This window comes from Erythrolamprus reginae, chromosome 2 (genome assembly GCF_031021105.1).
Source record: "Erythrolamprus reginae isolate rEryReg1 chromosome 2, rEryReg1.hap1, whole genome shotgun sequence".
Taxonomy (NCBI): Eukaryota; Metazoa; Chordata; class Lepidosauria; order Squamata; family Dipsadidae; genus Erythrolamprus; species Erythrolamprus reginae.
In genome coordinates this window covers 77492584-77512164 of record NC_091951.1, presented here as the reverse complement: position 1 = coordinate 77512164, position 19581 = coordinate 77492584, and the positions used below count along the sequence as shown (strand labels likewise).

The following is a 19581-nucleotide window of genomic DNA, read 5'->3' as shown; positions in this document are numbered from 1 at the left end:
AATCATCCCTACTCAAACCTTTTGGAAATAAAACTATCTCCTGCACTTATACAAATGATTTAAGGATCTTAGACTTAAGAAATGCATTATATTCAAAAATTGTACTATAAGGTAGGAAACAAAACTGTTGGCTCAGCCTTCCATCCTTCGTAAAATGAGGATCCAGATTGTGGGGGCAATATGCTGGCTCTGTTAAAAAGTGCTATTGCTAACATGTTGTAAGCCGCCCTGAGTTTAAGGAGTAGGGCGGCATAAAAATTGAATAAATAAATTAAATAAATAATAAATAAATAAAACTAAATAAGTTTGAGGTTTCTGCATCTACAATTGAAAATGTATCCCAGTGTACTATCTATAAGTTTATATACATCATAAAAGAAAACAACTCTCAGTGAAGAAAGGTACAACAGTCAAATTGTAATAAATATACAATCCCAAAACAGCAGTAATAAGCAAATATACAACTATAGATAAGAAAAATAGCAAAAAAAAAAGTGCCAACCCAACTAAAACATAGCAGTAATAAACTCCAGAAACCATACTGAAAAAATTATATCATAATGGTCTTTCAAAGCTATCTCGACTGGATTGCAGGGACACACGGCTACTTATTTCAAATATGAGTATTAACTCAAGTATACTAGCAAAAGAATGCTCCTAACCTGACCTTTCATATTTTCTAATGGTGTACATACTGGAATATTAGGCAAACACAAATCCCAATTGTATTAAATCTCTTTCCACCTACGAAAGAGAGAAAATGTCCTATAGGATATTAGCACTCAGAAATGTTACTCCTAAAATGGAAATGGCAGTAGATATCACATGCATGGCAATTATAAAAATGTATATAATACCAGAGGACTAGTAAAAAAAAAAGTATTATCACTACATTTTCAAACCACAAATAGGGGATTCATGTGCTTCAGCATGGACGTTAAGTACCTTTGAGTAAGTAGTATTAAACTGCTTCATTCATTCATTTGCTACGTCAGAAATCTCTCTCTCTCTCTCTCTCCCTCCCTCCCTCCCTCCCTCCCTCTCTCTGTCTCTCTCTCTCTCTCTCTCATACACACACACACAGTACACAACATTCTCTCACTGCAGTTCAAATAATCAACCCCAGATGGCAATTTACATAGTCAACACTGTAAAGGAATCTGTGTGCTGCTGGCATTCTCAACCTCAATCAAAGAGTATGGGCGTTTGAGAATGTCACTGTTTATTTTTAATTGCTCTGTCCCTCCTTTCAGCAAGTTCAGGCGGTCACACACGTCGAACTCTATTAGTAGAATAGGTATGAGATGCCACTTTATTTGCTGGGAGGGTTCCTTGCGCTTGGAAAGCAGCTGTTTTGCAATGTCCCCAATGCCCACTAGGCATCAGCTGTCAATCTCAGTTAGCAAAAGGTCAGGGCAAAGAAAGGTCAAGGGATGTCATAATCCACAATGTGTTATAAGATCTTTCTCCTCTTTTGCTTTGTAGGATTGAGAATTGGTAAAACTTCCCACAGGTAACCTAGTTAAACACTTCATGAAATAGATAACAGGAAAACAAATTTAATCCCCAATTGTAATTTCAACTGCCCATATCCATATATATGCAGTGGGGAGATGCATACTTACTTAAAATTACTATGCCAAATGATAAATTATACTGCCATTCTATCTGGCAATCATTCTTTGCTTACTTTTAAGGCTCAAATACTTTATCTTTACTGCTTTCTCAAAAGGTACTGAAAACAGTTCTTTTCCATGGAACATTTGGACACTATGATAGTATCTCTGTGGGTGAGGGACAGAATCTGTCGTCCCTTCCACACAGTGCGGTCTTTTGGGATTTATTTTGAGTTGTTGGAGTTTTTATTATGCTGAGCTGCTCAGACTCAATGGAGTAGGGTGGCCAAAAATTTTGAAATACAAATGAACCAGACTGCCTCTGATTCATTTTTTCTTGAGGGTATTTTTTTTTGGGGGGGGGGGTGTTGTGGAAAATGGGAAGATTAATATGTTTGCTAGAAACATAGAAACATAGAAGACTGACGGCAGAAAAAGACCTCATGGTCCATCTAGTCTGCCCTTATACTATTTCCTGTATTTTATCTTAGGATGGATATATGTTTATCCCAGGCATGTTTAAATTCAGTTACTGTGGAAGTTTGTTCCAAGGATCTACTACTCTTTCAGTAAAATAATATTTTCTCATGTTGCTTTTGATCTTTCCCCCAACTAACTTCAGATTGTGTCCCCTTGTTCTTGTGTTCACTTTCCTATTAAAAACACTTCCCTCCTGAACCTTATTTAACCCTTTAACATATTAAATGTTTCGATCATGTCCCTCCTTTTCCTTCTGTCCTCCAGACTATACAGATTGAGTTCATTAAGTCTTTCCTGATACGTTTTATGCTTAAGACCTTCCACCATTCTTGTAGCCCATCTTTGGACCCGTTCAATTTTGTCAATATCTTTTTGTAGGTGAGGTCTCCAGAACTGAACACAGTATTCCAAATGTGGTCTCACCAGCGCTCTATATAAGGGGATCACAATCTCCCTCTTCCTGCTTGTTATACTTCTAGCTATGCAGCCAAGCATCCTACTTGCTTTTCCTACCGCCCGACCACACTGCTCACCCATTTTGAGACTGTCAGAATTCACTACCCTTAAATCCTTCTCTTCTGAAGTTTTTGCTAACACAGAACTGCCAATGCAATACTCAGATTGAGGATTCTTTTCCCCCAAGTGCATTATTTTACATTTGGAAACATTAAACTGCAGTTTCCATTGCTTTGACCATTTATCTAGTAAAGCTAAATCATTTACCATATTACAGACCCCTCCAGGAATATCAACCCTATTGCACACTTTAGAGTCATCGGCAAATAGGCATACCTTCCCTACCAAACCTTCCCCTATGTCTGCTATTTATAGTGGTTTTATATTTTTGATTCCTATAAAAACCTTGCTTTATTTCAATGATGTAATATATAAATGAAATGATATTCCTACGTAAGGAGCAGATTGTAAGCATCACCATAGTAATAATTTTAATTACCGGTAACTGGATCTCTTAAGACACCTCCACAGTGTTTGTGTTATATCTCTCCAGCTTCATTTCACACGTGATCCCATAATATAATCTCTCTTCAACAGTTAAGATAATTTATTTCCAGTCCAGCAGTAGTTCAGCAGGATACTGTACATATCAGTGATGGTGAACCTTTTTGGCCGCATGCCAAAAGAGTATGTGTGGGCGTGCTAGAATGCGTTCATGCACCTACCCCCTTTCCTCCCCCCCCCATGCATGCACACTCCCCTGTGCTGCCCCCCACGCAGGCGCACAGGCCTTTCTGAAACCCTGGAGACAGTAGTGGGTTCCTACCAATGCAGTCAAGAGAGCCACCAGTGGTAGGAACCCACTGATGATGTAATCTTCAGCTATTTTTTTCCCAGCGTCTCCTGAGAAGGAGCTTCTCAGACATGCTCCAGATGAAGAATAAAGGTCAGCATTAAGACAAGGGCAGGCGGGAGGGCTTCTTCCAACATGGAGATGCCGAAAAAAAATCACCGAAAATTGCATCAGTGGGTTTCTACCGGTGCGGCACTTTGAACCATACCGATAGGAATCCACCACTGCCCGGAGAGGGGGGAAAAATCACCCAACGAACTTCTGGTTTGTCCATGATTTTTTTTGCCTCCGGGCCTTCAGGGAAGCTTCCCTGAAGCGTACGGAGGATGAAGCGGCCTTTCCCAAGGCTGAAAATCAGCTGGCTAGCGCACGCAGGCATGGAGCTGACACAGGACAACACCTCGTGTGCCCTCCGATATGACTCCATGTGCCACCTGGAAGTTTGCCATCACGGGTATACAGTGGTACCTCTACTTAAGAACACCTCTACTTAAGAACTTTTCTAGATAAGAACCGGGTGTTCAAGATTTTTTTGCCTCTACCTAAGAACCATATTTTACTTAAGAACGCGAGCCCAGAAAAAGCTTCCAGGAAATTTGAGAGCAGTACAAAGGCCCAGCCAGTTTCCTGCCATTCCCCCTGGGTTTCTCTCTCTGGCACAGTGTATGGGAGGCAGCCTCGCGCCCGGTGTATGGGAGGCGCATGTTCCTCCTGACCGCCTCAAAGTCCCTTTTTTTTTTAAGCCTTAAAGTTTTGGATTTTTTTGATTGCCCTCACCTCACCTTCTTCCTTCGGCAGTGACTGTCCTCCTTCTCTTCTTCCTCCTCCTCCTCCCACCCAAATTCCAAGCTTTTATTTCTTTCCTAATGGGTTTGCATGCATTATTTGCTTTTTCTTATGGGAAAAATTGCTTCTACTTAAGAACATTTTTACTTAAGAACCTGGCCACAGAACGAATTCAGTTCTTAAGTAGAGGTACCACTGTATATTGAACCTGGTTTTCCATAACAAATCATTAGAAAATTCCTGCTTCACCCAACCAACTCCTAGCCAATCCCCCCCACACAGAAAGATTAATAAACTGAACAGAGGAATGATGATATGACACTTATCACTGTTCATGTGCCACCTCTATGTTGGTCGAGGCAGGCAGGATTCCCTTGAGTACCATTTGTTGGGGGTCAAGGGAAAGGGAGGGTTTTGCCTTCTTTTTCTACTCAAGATCCCCGTGTACAATTGGTGGGCCACTGTGTGACACAGAATGCTGGACTCGATGGGCTTTGGCCTGATTCAGCATGGCTCTTCTTATGTTGTTATGTTCTTACTTCATAGTTCACCTTTTGAGTTGGGGGGGAGGAGCGATCAGGAACAGAGGATGGGAATTTTTGAATCAAGCAGTGATTGTTACATGTAGAAGTCAGCAGTAGCAATGACAACAAAAAAATAGTTTGGGTGCAAAATGGTATCAGTATAAAAGGACCTTTCTTAAGGTTAATAATGAATCTGACCTATTCATAAAGTAATTATAATAATTCTCTATTTCAAGACTAAATCTTGATGGATTTTCCACTTTTTTAAAAAAATTAAGATTGGATTCTTCTTTCTCTATTATGCTAATCAATTGGCCAACTGAAAAGGTTAAGTTGCTGTTAAAATACAAGGATGGAACACTTAGATAAAACGGAATTCTTTCAAGTCCAACTGGTTGGTAACTGAATTTAGATAGCTGCCAGGTTGAACACTGGATCTAGAAATTTCTTTATCCTTTAATTTAACAGTTTTTCATTTACATGTCTTGGTTTGCTGGTCATTTTCTTCATCACAAGAACAGAGTATTGTTATTATTTTTATGTCATAGTAAGATTTTCTTGTTTTTTTTCCCCCCTCAGAAGGACCAAACTAGATTCTTGGACACTTTTCATTGCAGTCAAATATAGAATTAATCTGATGTTTTATATTTCATTAAAATATCTCTTCTCATTTTTCTGCACCAGTAAAATCAGATGAGATGTTTTCTCTCTTTAAGTATCTTGAAAGAGTTTCTTTCTCTTTTTTCTTTTTTAATCTTCTTTGTTTCTGGGGTCTCCCCTTTTGAAGACTCAGTTTCAGGCATCCATTTCGCTTGCAAAGTATAGTGGTACCTCTACTTAGGAACTTAATTTGTTTCATGACCAGGTTTGTAAGTAGAAAAGTTCCTAAGTAGAAGCAATTTTTCCTATAGGAATCAATGTAAAAGCAAATAATGTGTGCAAACCCATTAGGAAAATCCAAAGTTTAAGGCTTAAAAAAAAGCGGTGGGCGGACAAAGTGAAGGCTAACAGAATGGAAATGGACAGTGAGGAGAAGTGAGGAATGGAGGTCCTAACGAAGGCTAACTCCTCCAGATACTTCCTATGCCACCCCAAATCGCTCCCAAAATCACCCCTCCAAAAGCTTCTTACACCACCCCAAATCACTCCCAAAATCCCCCCTCCAGATGCTTCCTATGCCACCCCAAATCGCTCCCAAAATCCCCCCTCCAGATGCTTCCTATGCCACCCCAAATCGCTCCCAAAATCATCCCTCCAAAAGCTTCCTACACCGCCCCAAATCGCTTCCAAAGTCTTCCAAAATCACCTCTGCTTTCAAAATGCCTCGTTTCTCCTTGCTGGCTTTCTTCAATCCATTTTCCTTCGTTAGGACTTCGATTTGGGGTGGCATAGTAAGCGTTTGCCTCGTTTCTCCTTGCTGCCTTTCTTCAATCCATTTGCCTTCATTAGGACCTCGATTTGAGGTGGCATAGTAAGCGTTTGCTTCATTTCTCCTTGCTGCATTTCTTAAATCCATTTGCCTTTGTTAGGACCTCAGTTTGGGGCAGCGCAGGATGCTTTTGCAGGGGTGATTTTGGGAGCGAATTGGTGTGGCGTAGGAAGCTTTGAAACGGGTGATTTTGGAGGCAATTGGGGCAGCGTGGGAAGCTTTTAGAGGGGTGATTGTGGGAGCGATTTGGGGTGGCATAGGATGCTTTTGGCGGGGTGATTTTGGAGGCCATTTGGGGTGGCATAGGAAGCACCTGGAGGGGTGATTTTGGGAGCGATTTGGAGCGGCGTAGGAAGCTTTTTGAGAGTGATTTTGGAGGCGATTTGGGGTGGCATAGGAAGCATCTGGAAGGGTAATTTTGGGAGCAATTTGGGATGGCACAGGAAGCGTTTGGAGGTGATTTGGGAGATGATTTGGGATGGCAAAGGAAGCGTCTGGAGGGGTGATTTTGGAGATGATTTGGGACAGCATAGGAAGCGTCTGGAGAGGTGATTTTGGCAGCGAGATGGGGCGAAGGAAGCGGTAGGCTAGGGGGATTTTGGCAGCGGGATGGGGCGGGGAGTGGAGGAAGAGGAGGGCTAGAGGGGAAAGTGGCAGGGATATTGGGCGGCTACAGAGAGCTCTTTCGACGCACGCTGTTTTGGCCGCTGATTGCAGCAGCGGCAGCAGTAGCCGAGAGAGAAGCAAGGGTTCGTAAGTAGAAGTTCATAAGTAGAGGCAAAAAAATCTTGAACACATAGTTCATATCTCAAAAAGTTCGTAGGTAGAGGTATTCGTAAGTAGGGGTACCACTGTATATAGTTTGCAAATCAAGCCAACATTATTATATTATTATATTATATTATATTATATTATATTATATTATATTATATTATATTATATTATATTAAAACTACCCTATTCTATGCAGTATTCCCTAAAGGATTTTTTTACAGTACCTATTGAGCAAGCAAAATGAAGTTAGGTAAATGGAATACTCCAGGAGCAGCAAACTTTCTGGCCTTTTCTCTCTTTGATAAAGATGTTAGAACCAAAAATGATATGCTCACCTTCAAAGCAGGAATTTCCACATTGTCCCCAATATTAACTGAGCCTGAAAGAATAGTTCCTGTCATCACAGTGCCTTGGCCCTTGATGGAAAAACAGTGGTCAATGGCCATAAGGAATGATCCTGAAGGATCTCTTGTTGGTATATAAGCCTCTGACTTTAGGACCTAAAAGCAAGAGAAAATAAGACCTGTATATTGACAAAATGTCATATAAGACACAGAAATGAAGAGAAAACGTACGTGATTGATTTCACCACGGCATAGCTCTCTGTTGCAACAAGACTTGAATAGTCCAAGGTCAAATAAATTGTTTGCACTGCCCAGGAGGTGCAGATTTAGCAGCGGCAACTGGATTTGATTTTCTGCCTTAAAGTTTTGATGCAGCACAATCAACCTAGTTAGCAAAACATGTCACAGAAACGTTTCTGCCAACACCTTTGCAAATACAGCGGCAATAACTATTTGTAATTTTGGGGAAGAAAGGATACGTACTATTTCTCAGAATGCACATACACAATTAAAAGGTCAAAATGCAAAAAAAATAATTTACTCCTCTTTTATTTTTACAACTTTGTCTAATAGAAAAATTATGGCAAGGTTTTGAAGAACAATAAAGGCATACCAAAAATTGAAGTTTCATTTTCCATTAGCTCTATCGAGAAATACATCACTAAGAATAAGCAGCTGGAGACAAAAGAAAGTTTCAGGAAGAAGGGGTATGAGAAGCTCAAGATCTGTCAGAAGGACCAAGTACCAAGGCCTGAAGGAGGAACTGGAGAACATATAGAAAATAAAGCCCAAAGTGGCCCTAGTGGTAACAGGAGCATCCAGAGCTGTAGATAACATCATGACCGGCTCTAAACTGAGCACATATACTGATGTAGTATCTTATTTTAAAAAAATATAAACAATGCTGCACTTCAATAGTTAGATGGCCTACTAGACATTTGTATTTACTAATCTAGATAATCTAGATGAAATGTTAATATACATTGCTAGTCCATGTATGATATATCATATCCTAAATGAATAATAATAATAATAATAATAATAATAATAATAATAATAATAATAGAGCTGCAATCCCAGGAACAACAACAGAGCTCTCTGTCCAGAAGAGTGCAGTCCTAGGAATAGCTAAGACACTGCACACAACCCACAAACTCCCAGGCCTCTGATAGAGGATCTGGGATTGAGGGCGATACATACCAGCCGTTCACTTTCTTCCTTTGGGCCCTGTATTTCTCTGGCTTCTCACACGCTTTCTTCCCGATGTTGCTGTCACTTGGAATAGCTACATCTATTACCAACAAATGTTGCTGCACATAATGCCAGCTGCATGATTGTGCCGACTGCACCTTACACACTATCACACCTTGACAGTGTAGGACTGTCTCTGAGGCATCTGTGCTTATATGGATCTGGTAGTGCCTGTTGTTGTGCTGATATGGTCAGTGCCACAGTGCTGTCTTTTAATTTTAATTCAGCCCTTTTAAACCACTGGTAGGATCTCTCAATTTCTGCCATCTCAACTATCTGTGAATAGTATTTAGTTCTACAAACCTATTGTAAATGCATCAAGCCATGACCACCTTCTGCCGCACGAATCCCAGCGTACGGTCAGGTCCCACAAAGTTGGTTTCCTCAGGGTCCCATCAACCAGAAAATGTCGTTTGGCAGGACCTAGGGGAAGAGCCTTCTCTGTGGGGGCCCTGGCCCTCTGGAATCAGCTCCCCCCGGAGATTCGCACAGCCCCCACCCTCCTTGCCTTCCAAAAAAGTTTAAAGACTTATCTATGCCACCAGGCCTGGGGTCATTAGATCTTCCCCCCAGCCAACGAGTGTTTTAGTGTGTTTCATGGAGTGAATGGTAATGAATGTTTTTAATTATATTACAACTTTTAGGTTTCTTAATTACATTACATGGATCCAGATGTATTCTTATGTTTTCTTTAATATATTGTGAGCCGCCCCAAGTGCTCGGAGAGGGGCGGCGTACAAATCCAATAAATAAATAAATAAATAAAATCAGTCTCAATTCTTACTTAAGAAATGGGAATATAGAAGACTCACTTGCAAAACCTGTTAATGAACAAAGAAAAGTTCAATTCCATACATACTTATCTGAGAGTAAGTGCTACTAAAATCAGTGGAGCTTACTTCCAATAAATTGCATTGGCTTCTACCACTCTATTATCAAAGGAGTCTTTACTAGTTGAACCAGTCATTGTTTATGCCTACAGCCTTGAGCCTATCAGCATTTTTAATATACATACCTCAATTAATTCCGAAATTCCTATTGGAGTCAAAGTTTCTGGGGCTTCTGGACCACCAGGTTTTGCTGCAGTAGAAACTATAGGACATCCGTGGAACCTGGTCCAAAAAAAAGAATCCATCTATGAGATCAGTTGTATAATAAAGTTACAATCCAGACATTTCTTAGTGTGGTTTACTATTCTATTAAATTTCAATCTATCCCTAGCTATAATTTAACAAAAACAATTATCTAACTAGTTTCTAAATTGTTTAAAAATGAAAGATTGTTAAAAAATGGAATTAATACAGCTCCAAATAACCCCCAACCATTGAGGATCTACTCAGAGCTCAGTTGAAGTCTTCATATGAAGGCTTTCACATTTTCTGTGAATAGACTAGTAGCCTCCTGTAATACTGGCTCTGAAATAATAGAAGGATAATCTAATTACCTGTAGCATCTCAGATTGCTTTTTTACTTTCACCAGCATAATTAAGCTATCACCTAGACAATTATTGCTCTGTACATGGGGCTACCTCTGAAAAGTGTTCGGAAACTTCAGATCGTGCAGAACGCAGCCGTGAGAGCCATCGTGGGGCTTCCAAGATTCGCCCACATTTCTTCAACACTTCGTGGCTTGCATTGACTGCTGATCAGTTTCCGGTCACAATTCAAAATGTTGGTTATGACCTTTAAAGCCCTACATGGCAATGGACCAGATTACCTCCGGAACCGCCTGCTACCGCACGAATCCCAGCGACCGATAAGGTCCCACAGAGTTGGCCTTCTCCGGGTCCCGTCGACTAAACAATGTCATTTGGCGGGCCCCAGGGGAAGAGCCTTCTCTGTGGCGGCCCCGGCCCTCTGGAACCAACTCCTCCCAGAGATTAGAACTGCCCCTACCCTCCCTGTCTTTCATAAACTACTCAAGACTCATTTATACCGCCAGGCATGGGGGAGTTGAGATAGCTCTTCCCCCTAGGCCATTACAAGTTATGCATGGTATGTTTGTGTGTATGTTTGGTTTTATAATAGGGGTTTGTAGTTGTTTTTATTATTGTATTGTACATGTTGTGTTTATTATTGTTATTAGCCGCCCCGAGTCTACGGAGAGGGGTGGCATACAAATCCAATAAATTATTATTATTATTATTATTATTATTATTATTATTATTATTATTATTTTCCTATTTTCTTCATAGTTCTGAAGAAATTCAGCTATAGGAACTCAAATCACTTCAACATTGAAAGAAAGTTCTTAATGCTAAACTAACATTTATTCTAGGATTATTTTGTTAAACAAGCCAGAGTCAAATTACCAACAAGCCAAGTAAATTATGGCTTATCTGATCAATACCTGGCTTACCATTCATCGTTTAGGCAATATCATAATGTATCTCAGATGCCCTAGCAGAAATAAAGGATCAAAAAGGCATGGAAGTCACCTCCTAAATCTTCAACAGCCCTAACATATCCATAGAAGTTTTCTATTTCTATATTGTTTCCTAATAATTGAAGCTTTTGAGTGAGATATTGGGCAAATAATTTCCCTACATACTTTTCCAAAACAGTGTGTGTGTTTTTAAAAACAATACATTTGAAGAATATATAGAAAAATATCATATATGGTATACATTTCCTCAGCAAAACATCATTTTTTAAAATAGTTTTAACCTAACTACTTAGTTTAGGTATTGCTATTTCTAACAGTAATGATATTTAAATTTAGGTTTATTCATCTAAAATACATAGTTAAGTATTATCGATAGTAGATAAGGGATTGATTCCTGGACACTATTGAAACTGTGCAGAAAAACTGATGTTGGCATTGTTATGATAAGTACTATCGAAGTGCCTTAAGTATATGCTCAACAGGAAGTACAGAAAAATGTTTAATTGGTAAACCAAATCACAAGTACTCTTTATGAGCTGAAAAGAGGAGATGGACAGAGAAAGAAGTCTATTGTCAGGGAGAATTAGAAGAAAGAAGAAACTGAGACAAAATAAGTACCTTTTAATCCGAGAAGGGGCTTTCTTAAGGCACAATATCCTTACACCTCTGTGAAATAGATATGGGATTGAAGGGGGCCCAGAAAGAAATCCGAAAGAATCCAGAATTTCAAGTCATATATAAGTACATATAAGAAGCTAAAACCTTTACTTCAAAAGAAAACATTTTAGCAGAATTTAGTAAGGACTATTTTCCAGACCTTATTAAGAATGTCACTACTATTAGTTGGGGGGGGGGGGGGGAAGGAATCATGCATAACAGCTGAATATATTCAAGACTGATCAAAGCCAGTGTCACTGATATGAAAAACTGAATGACAACACATGGTATGAAACAGAATGCTGCAGAGGTCAACTCCAAGATTGGAGCTACATTCCAGTTGAATTGAAATTATTTTCTAAATCTATCAAAATGCGCATAAACATCTGCCAATCAGATACATTGTTTTGGGTCAGAGAGCAAATTAGGGCACTGAAGTAATAAGAGAGTTAAACCTTAAAGCCCACACGGAGTCTGTAGTTGAGGCGTTTATAATCTCCATTAGTCTTATAAATGTACATTTCTTCACATCCTACAAATTTTGTTTTCCAGCAGAGTCATGGTTCTCCCATATTTCTGTTCCATTGGGGTTCTATTCGGATGGTAATTGTGTTGTTACGCCTTGGACTTCATGGGCGCCCCCGCACATATGCAGCAGAGACCCAAAAACCAGGTGGCTGGTGAGAGGCACGTATGCAGGCACAGCAGAGCTGAGCTGGGGTGATGGCTTGTAGACCCACAGAGAGAGTTCTGCATGCCACCTGTGGCAAACGTGTTCTGCCTGATGGGGATCAGGCGGTAATTAAGGGTCCAGGAAAGGTCAGACACACACGGGCAGTGATAAACACAAAAGGAAAACTAAACAAAATGTCCTTGTTCTTCAGGAGTAAAACACAGTTCTAAGCGAAAGTTCAGATACCGTGTTTCCCCGATAGTAAGACCCCCCCGATTGTAAGACATATGGGGGGTTTCAGGGGGGGTTGGCTAATATAAGCCATACCCCGAAAGTAAGACATATGTCTTACTTTCGGGGAAACACGGAAGTATTCAAAAGAAAAAGGAAAAAAAAGAAGAGTGTTTTTTAGGCTCCTATCTCCCGATCTAAATTGCTTTTGAGCAGACCGGATTCGCGAGTCCCGGTGCATCCGCTCAGGTGGGGAAAAAATAAATAAATGTTAAGGCGCGGAAGGTAATCCGATCGGTTTGAGAGCCGGCTTCTCCTTCGCGCGCCCTGAATTCGCTTCGCCTCGCCTCCCTCAGCCACCTGCGCTCTGCATATGCCTCCGAGATGCAGACCCCCTTCGGGCACGCCGGGTTTCCCAGAGGCTGACAGCCCAGCCTCTCGTTAACCCGGCTGCCGACGGGAGGGCAGCCAGTTGCGAGCACAGTGGAGGGAGGCGGAGGGAGGGGAGAGGGAGCCCGCCTCCTCCTTCCCCGAGGTTGGACGGCGGTAGAGGTTCTGCAGGCGGCAGCGACGGGATCATTTCGGGTCTGGGCGGGCTGCTCTGTTGCTTTTTTCCCAGCCGCTACTGGAAGGGCCCGGGCAATGCCCCCAGCCGCAGGCGCAGAAGGCTTAGCGGGGACCAGCGCCGTCCTTCGCTTTGCCAAGCCGGGGAAGAGGCGGTGGCAGCGAGGCGAAGGACGGCGCTCCCCTCCGCTCGGCTCGCTTCGGACCAGCGCCGTCCTTCGCCTTGCCGCGGCGCCACCGCCTCTTCCCCGGCTTGGCAAAGCGAAGGACGCTGCTGGTCCCCGCTAAGCCTTCTGCGCCTGACTCGGCGAGGCGAGAGGGAAGAAGGAGAAGCGCAAGTGGATGCGGAGCGCCCGGGAGGCATTTATCCGCCCGGGAGGCATTTATCCGTCCTTCGCTTTGACGGCGCTGGTCCGCCTGCTCGGCTCGCTTCGGACCAGCGCCGTCAAAGCGAAGGACGGATAAATGCCTCCCGGGCGGATAAATGCCTCCCGGGCGCTCCGCATCCACTTGCGCTTCTCCTTCTTCCCTCTCGCCTCGCCGAGTCAGGCGCAGAAGGCTTAGCGGGGCTCCCTGGGCAAAGGCCAGGGCGCGGTGGCGGGCAAGGCGCATAAAAAAAACCCGGGCAAGAAGAGCCCTCCGGGAACAGCTACCTTCACCCTGTCAGTGGAGGCGGGAAACGGCGGGGGGGGTCTGAAAGGACACGCGCGCCGCGACGTTCGCACGTGGCTCCATGCCTTCCCGGCACCCGTAGTCCCCTTCACTTCCTTTGCATCGCGTCCCCCCACACCCCCAATCGTCCGGCCCGTAAAGCGGTACGGGGCTGGGGGTGGGTGGACGCCAAAGCCCGAAGACGAGCCGGCCCCGGTGCCCAGGACAATATAAGACATATCCCCAAAGTAAGACACAGTGGGGCTTTTGGGGGTAAAAAGATAGTAAGACACTGCCTTACTATCGGGGAAACACGGTAGATACAAAGTGCATGTGAAGCGAAAAGGCAACCAAATACAAAGTTCACATAGCAGGAAAGTTCCAGGAGTTCTCCGAAGTCACGAGGCACGATAGAAGCAGTGATTCACAGGTTTCCCAATGCCCACTTGCCTGGAAATGCTGGGTTGAATCCAAAAACACAGAGCAAAGATCTCAAAGCAGGGAACAGCAAAGCCACCCAAACCACACAGATAAACGTCCATGGTTTGCCTCTGCCTCTGTTCCCTTTTGTAACTGTAGCCCTCATTATGGGGACCACGCCCAGCCCTCAGTCTGTGGACCACATCCAAACACAGGTGACACCATAATCACCGTTGATAATCCCGTAATTGAGCCCTACGTTGCATTGCTCTACAGCTACGCATATTGATTATCTGTTCAGCATTCGAATCCAGAGAAGAGAGGCTATCTGATGGGCTGCCTGCCAAGTCCCCTAGGCTGTATGCCAGTTCCTCTGGGCTGTCTGCCAACTCCTCTGAGTTATCTGCCAAATCCTCTGGGCTGTCGGCCAAGTTTTCCTGGCTATCAGCCAGGCTTTCACAATCGCTCTGTGATGCATCACTCACATACGTGGCAGCAGCAGCCGGCCCAGGCCCAAACACAACAAAACGTAACATAGCTATGGCTCTCAGCAAAAACAAAATGTCTACCACCTTATCTGACTAATACAGTATATTCATTTTAAAGATTTATTCGAAGGAAGAACACTCAGTTCAAGGAATTTCATCAAAAATTCCTACAGTAAAATGGCACCAAAAAAAAAAAGGAATTTGAGTAATTCAACACTTACTATGTAAGCAGGTTGAACAGATTACTTACTTAGTATTTTCCAGGGTCTTATGCATTTTCTTCACCATCTTGTCGATGGCAGCTTGCCGCTTACCCTCGGGAAGAAGGTCAATTTTGTTCAAAACTACTATCATCTTTTGGCAAGCAATTTGTCCAATCACCAAGCATTCTGCTGACTGAGTCTGCATTCCTTTTGTTATGTCTATCACAAGCATCATCAAGTCAATAATCTGAGCACCTGAAAGAAAGGAATAAATTTGTAGGAATCAAAACACCATTAATATATAATTGTGAATGTGGCAGTGAATGTTTCTTATGTCTGTTATATTTTTATTTAGAAAAAGGTGGTTTGGAAAACACTGTACAGGTAACGATGATAGATGTTTCGACATCCACTTCCAAATTTAGGACAAAAATAATAATAAAAAGCAAAAGTCAAAGTCAAAACTCTAAATGTCAAGACTCTAAATTTAATATAAAGGTCTAGCTTGCAAAGGAAACATCAAAAATGCAAACTTTTGGAAAAGACCTTATTACAGAAAGTTAGGGGAAAGAAAAAAGAAAAGGGGGATTGAGAAAGGGACAAGAAAAGGAGAAGACACGCTGGCTATTTAGCTGGCACTTCCGTAATATATGACCTCTGGTTTAAATATGTAGTTGGTATAAATTTCCCTTGGTTTTTGTTAGTTAATTGTATGTTATTAGTTAAATTTTTGTAGATATTGTTGGTGTTTATCTAACAGGCAAGTTCTTGTCCATGCACTCAATATTTTAGGGTTTTGTTCATAATGTTCATTGTGTGTCTAAAGGTTGTGTCGATCAATGTTTTTTACAAGTTATGTGAAAAGTTTGTTTTTGTTTCATGGTGTGTTGCCAGTACATGAAATCATTGTTGAACAATCTTCTTTTTTAATAGTATTTAGGGGATTTTTTTTTGTCTTAGCCAATGGTACCATTTCTCCCAGGCCTTGTTGAAGTCGGTTTCATCTCTACTTTGCACCTCCGTTGTCAATTTTGATCATTCTGCACATTCCATGATTTTAATTATGAGGTTTACGATGGCTGGGCTATTAGGTTCCTTCCAAAATTGTGCATATATAATTCTCGCTGCAGTTAAGATATGTAGAATGATGTAACAATCTTCTTTTTTTCTTCTATTTCTGTCATAATACAACATATATGATTGATATGTCATGTATTATATTTATATTTCTCTGTTTCATTTTTAACGCATATAATTTATAAAGATATTTTTATTGAAAAATACCTTATTACATATCAGAATCTATTTTTCAAAAAGATGGGAAGTTGAACAACTAGCCTTGTGGTGTAACAAGAAGAATCTTGAATTAAATATATTCAAAACTATAGAAGTGATGGTAGATTTTAGGAGAAACCGTCTAATACTAACACCTCTTATGATACTAGACAACATTGTATCTACAGTAGAGACCTTCAAGTTTCTAGTTCTATCATATCTCAAGACTTCAAAAGGATACCTAACATCAAAAACATCATCAAAAAGACATACCAAAGAATGTTCTTTCTGTGCCAACTCAGGAAGCTCAAACTGCTGATTCAGTTCTACAAAAGAATTATTGAATATGTCATCTGTACTCTATAACTGTCCAGTTTGGTTCTGCAACCAAATAACACAAGATACAGACTTTAACGGATGATTAGAACTGCAGAAAAAACAATTGCTACCAACCTGCCTTCCATTGAGGACCTGTATACTTCACAAGTCAAAAAGAGGGCTGTGAAAATATCTACATACCCCTCACATTCTGGACATAAATTGTTTCAACTTCTACCCTCAAAATGATGCTATAGGGAACTGTACACCAGAATAACTAGACACAAGGACAGTTTTCCCCTGAATGACATTACTCTACAATACAACTAATTCCTACAACACTGTCAAATTATTTACTAAGACTGTATTACTATTATTCTTCTCATCCTTCCTATAGTCTATCTCTTCCCACTTATGACCATAACTATGTAGCTTGTATCTTTACAATTTATAATGTTTTATTTATTTCCTAGTATGATTTGATTGCTTATTAGTAACCTATGGCTATCACTGTGTTGTATCTTATGGTTCTTGATGAATCTGTTTTATTTTTCTTTATGTACCATGAGAGCATATGCACCAAAGACAAATTCCTTATGTGTCCAATCACACTTGGCCAATAAAGAATTCTATTCTATTCTAATTCATATGGACATATTAGAATTACTGATCAGAGTTAACAGACCATGATATAAATATTTTCATAACTTATGCAAGAAACAAATGCTACTCCAAACTCATGTTCCTTCTCTCCTTAGGATGCTATAATTAATTAGGAAGTCTTCAATTAACAATAGCTTATTATTTTATCCATAATGGAAAATTATGAAGAGACTCAAAATAGGCCATAATCTTAAATCAAACTGAAACTCAAAAATAGCTAGAAACGATGGTAAATCCAAAAGTTTCTGTCGTGATAGTGTTATGAGTTCATTGGGCAAAATCCCCAAATCAGCATCCTGCATGCCATAATATGTGTGTGTCAACACCCCATCAGTTTGGGCTGATGTCGGTGCTGGGACTAGCCAGTGGATTGCCCAAGATATGTTAGCTGCTTCAGCGAGGTTCAGGTAGAAGCTAAGCTGTACTCTGGTGGAGCATGGCCACATGACAGTTCAGGCCACTTTCATGGGCTCAATTTGCCTCATTTAATATGGCCGGTAAACCGTGCCCTGGTGAGGCTTGGCAAAATCTCCAAAGGCCGTGCCCTTGTGGGACGTGATGCAGCTTCTGGCCTCTTTGCTGGGCCTTTGTGGGGCATGGCACACTGCCAATTTAGGGAGCATAACGACTTCACCAAGCTATTTGGTAACCGGCAGCTAGTAAATCCTCCAGGAGTGACTATCTAGGAAGGCTGTCCCTCCTTTAGGAGGCAGTCTATTGGCCTTGCTTGAAAAAAGGGAGGAATTATCGCTCTTGGCAGATATTGAGGACAGCTTGTCAAGGAGGGGTCGACACCCCCTCCCTCCAGACAGCTCACCCTGACCCCCAACAAATGGTACTCAGGGAAATCCTGCCTGCCTCAACCAACATAGAGGCCATATCTGAGGTTGCATGAGGCTCACCCTTTGTCAGCTCTAGCGTGCATGTGTATGCTAGCCAAAAGATTTTTGACCTTCCGGATGGCAGGACGAATGTTGTTTTCATCTTCCCCAGGCTTCAGAAAAGCCTCTGCAGTCTGTGGATGGTGAAAAACAGACCTGTTTTTAACGATGCACAGGTTCCGGAGGCTTTCCTGAAGCCCGGGCAGGGGGAACAGTCCAACAGGAAGTTACTTTCCAAACTTCTGTTAGGCCCATTGGGTCCATTTTTCGCCATCCACAGGCTCCAGAGGCTTTCCTGAAGCCTGGGAGGGTGAAAAATGGCCCCAAAGGTCCAGAGGCTTCAGTGAGCCCAATGCACATATGTGATGGGGGAGGCAGCACAGACAGGATTGTACGCACATGCAGGGGGATGGCATTGCATTATGGGTGTGGCACACACTCACTATTGCACATGCATGCCGACTTTGGCATCTGAGCAAAAAAATGTCCACTATCACTGGTCTAGGCAGAAAGGCAAAAGACCTAAGAGCAAAGCTGATGTTTTCATGCATACTTCCGGTGCATGGTCAATATTTAACAAAGCAATCGAGAATTTCAGAAGTAAACTGCTGGTTCAAGAGATGGTGCTGTCAAGAAAAAAATATATTTATAGACCATGGTCTACACTATCTCCATGTAGCCACCCCAAGTCTACGGAGAGGGGCGGCATACAAATCTAATAAATAGATAGATAGATAGATAGATAGATAGATAGATAGATAGATAGATAGATAGATAGATAGATAGATAGATAGATAGATAGATAGATAGATAGATAGATAAATGTTGGCCTTTGCCAAGAGATGGGCTTCACCTCACAAGGACTGGGAAGAATGTGTTTGGAAGACATCTCAATTGGGTCTATTTCTCTGACAAGCTGAGAAACAAAAAGAACAAGTCTAACAATATCTTCAAATAGCCCAAAAGTTCAAGACAGGGTCAGAAAATGCTAAAGCTCATAATTCAAAATCAACTGAGTTAATAATATCAAAATCAATATTAATCAAAAAGCACGTAGACTGAAATATTCCTTCCACATACCAAACAGAAAAAAACAACTTTTCATTCAACAATTACTCAGAGAATCGGAGTAGCTTCTCTCCTTCATCACGGTCCTATGTTTCTGCATCTGCTCCAATGTAAGGTTCACTGGCCTGGTATATCTACACGAGCTGGAGAATGGATAGCCACTTTGTCAATGTACATATTCACAAAATTGGATAGCTGTATCATTACGATATTATGCTTGAAGATAATGAGGTGTGGGATAACTTGGCTTTGAACATAAGCAGGGGAACAAAATGCACAAATGACTTGCACTTCATTCTCTATGCTTCTTTGTTATGTCTGAAATGTAATCTGCGCTTTTCCCTCCACACTTAGATGTGCAAGCTCCCGCAGAAAAGGAGCCTACACATCTCGGATATCCAAGGCATTCTAAAGAAGCACAGACTATGAAATATAAAGCATATGAGCTTCCTGCACTTCTTCCATGCTACTAGAAGAAATTCAAAATTAGTTTTAGTAAGGATTTAGGGGTAGTGATTTCTGACAGTCTCAAAATGGATGAGCATTGTGGTTGGGCGGTAGGAAAAGCAAGTAGCATGCTTGGCTGCATA

At 41.5% G+C, this 19581-nt stretch overlaps 1 protein-coding gene across 1 annotated transcript in view; it reads right to left on the bottom strand.

Moving 5' to 3' along the window:
* Nucleotides 1–19581, bottom strand: part of EEFSEC (eukaryotic elongation factor, selenocysteine-tRNA specific) — a 177016-nt gene that overhangs the window by 112470 nt on the left and 44965 nt on the right. Inside the window, exons 2-4 of the mRNA XM_070738392.1 lie at nucleotides 14834–15041; nucleotides 9529–9625; nucleotides 7254–7418 (exon numbers count right to left, since the gene is read on the bottom strand). Coding sequence (XP_070594493.1) covers nucleotides 7254–7418; nucleotides 9529–9625; nucleotides 14834–15041 — 470 coding nt within the window. The remainder of the gene's footprint in view (nucleotides 1–7253; nucleotides 7419–9528; nucleotides 9626–14833; nucleotides 15042–19581) is intronic.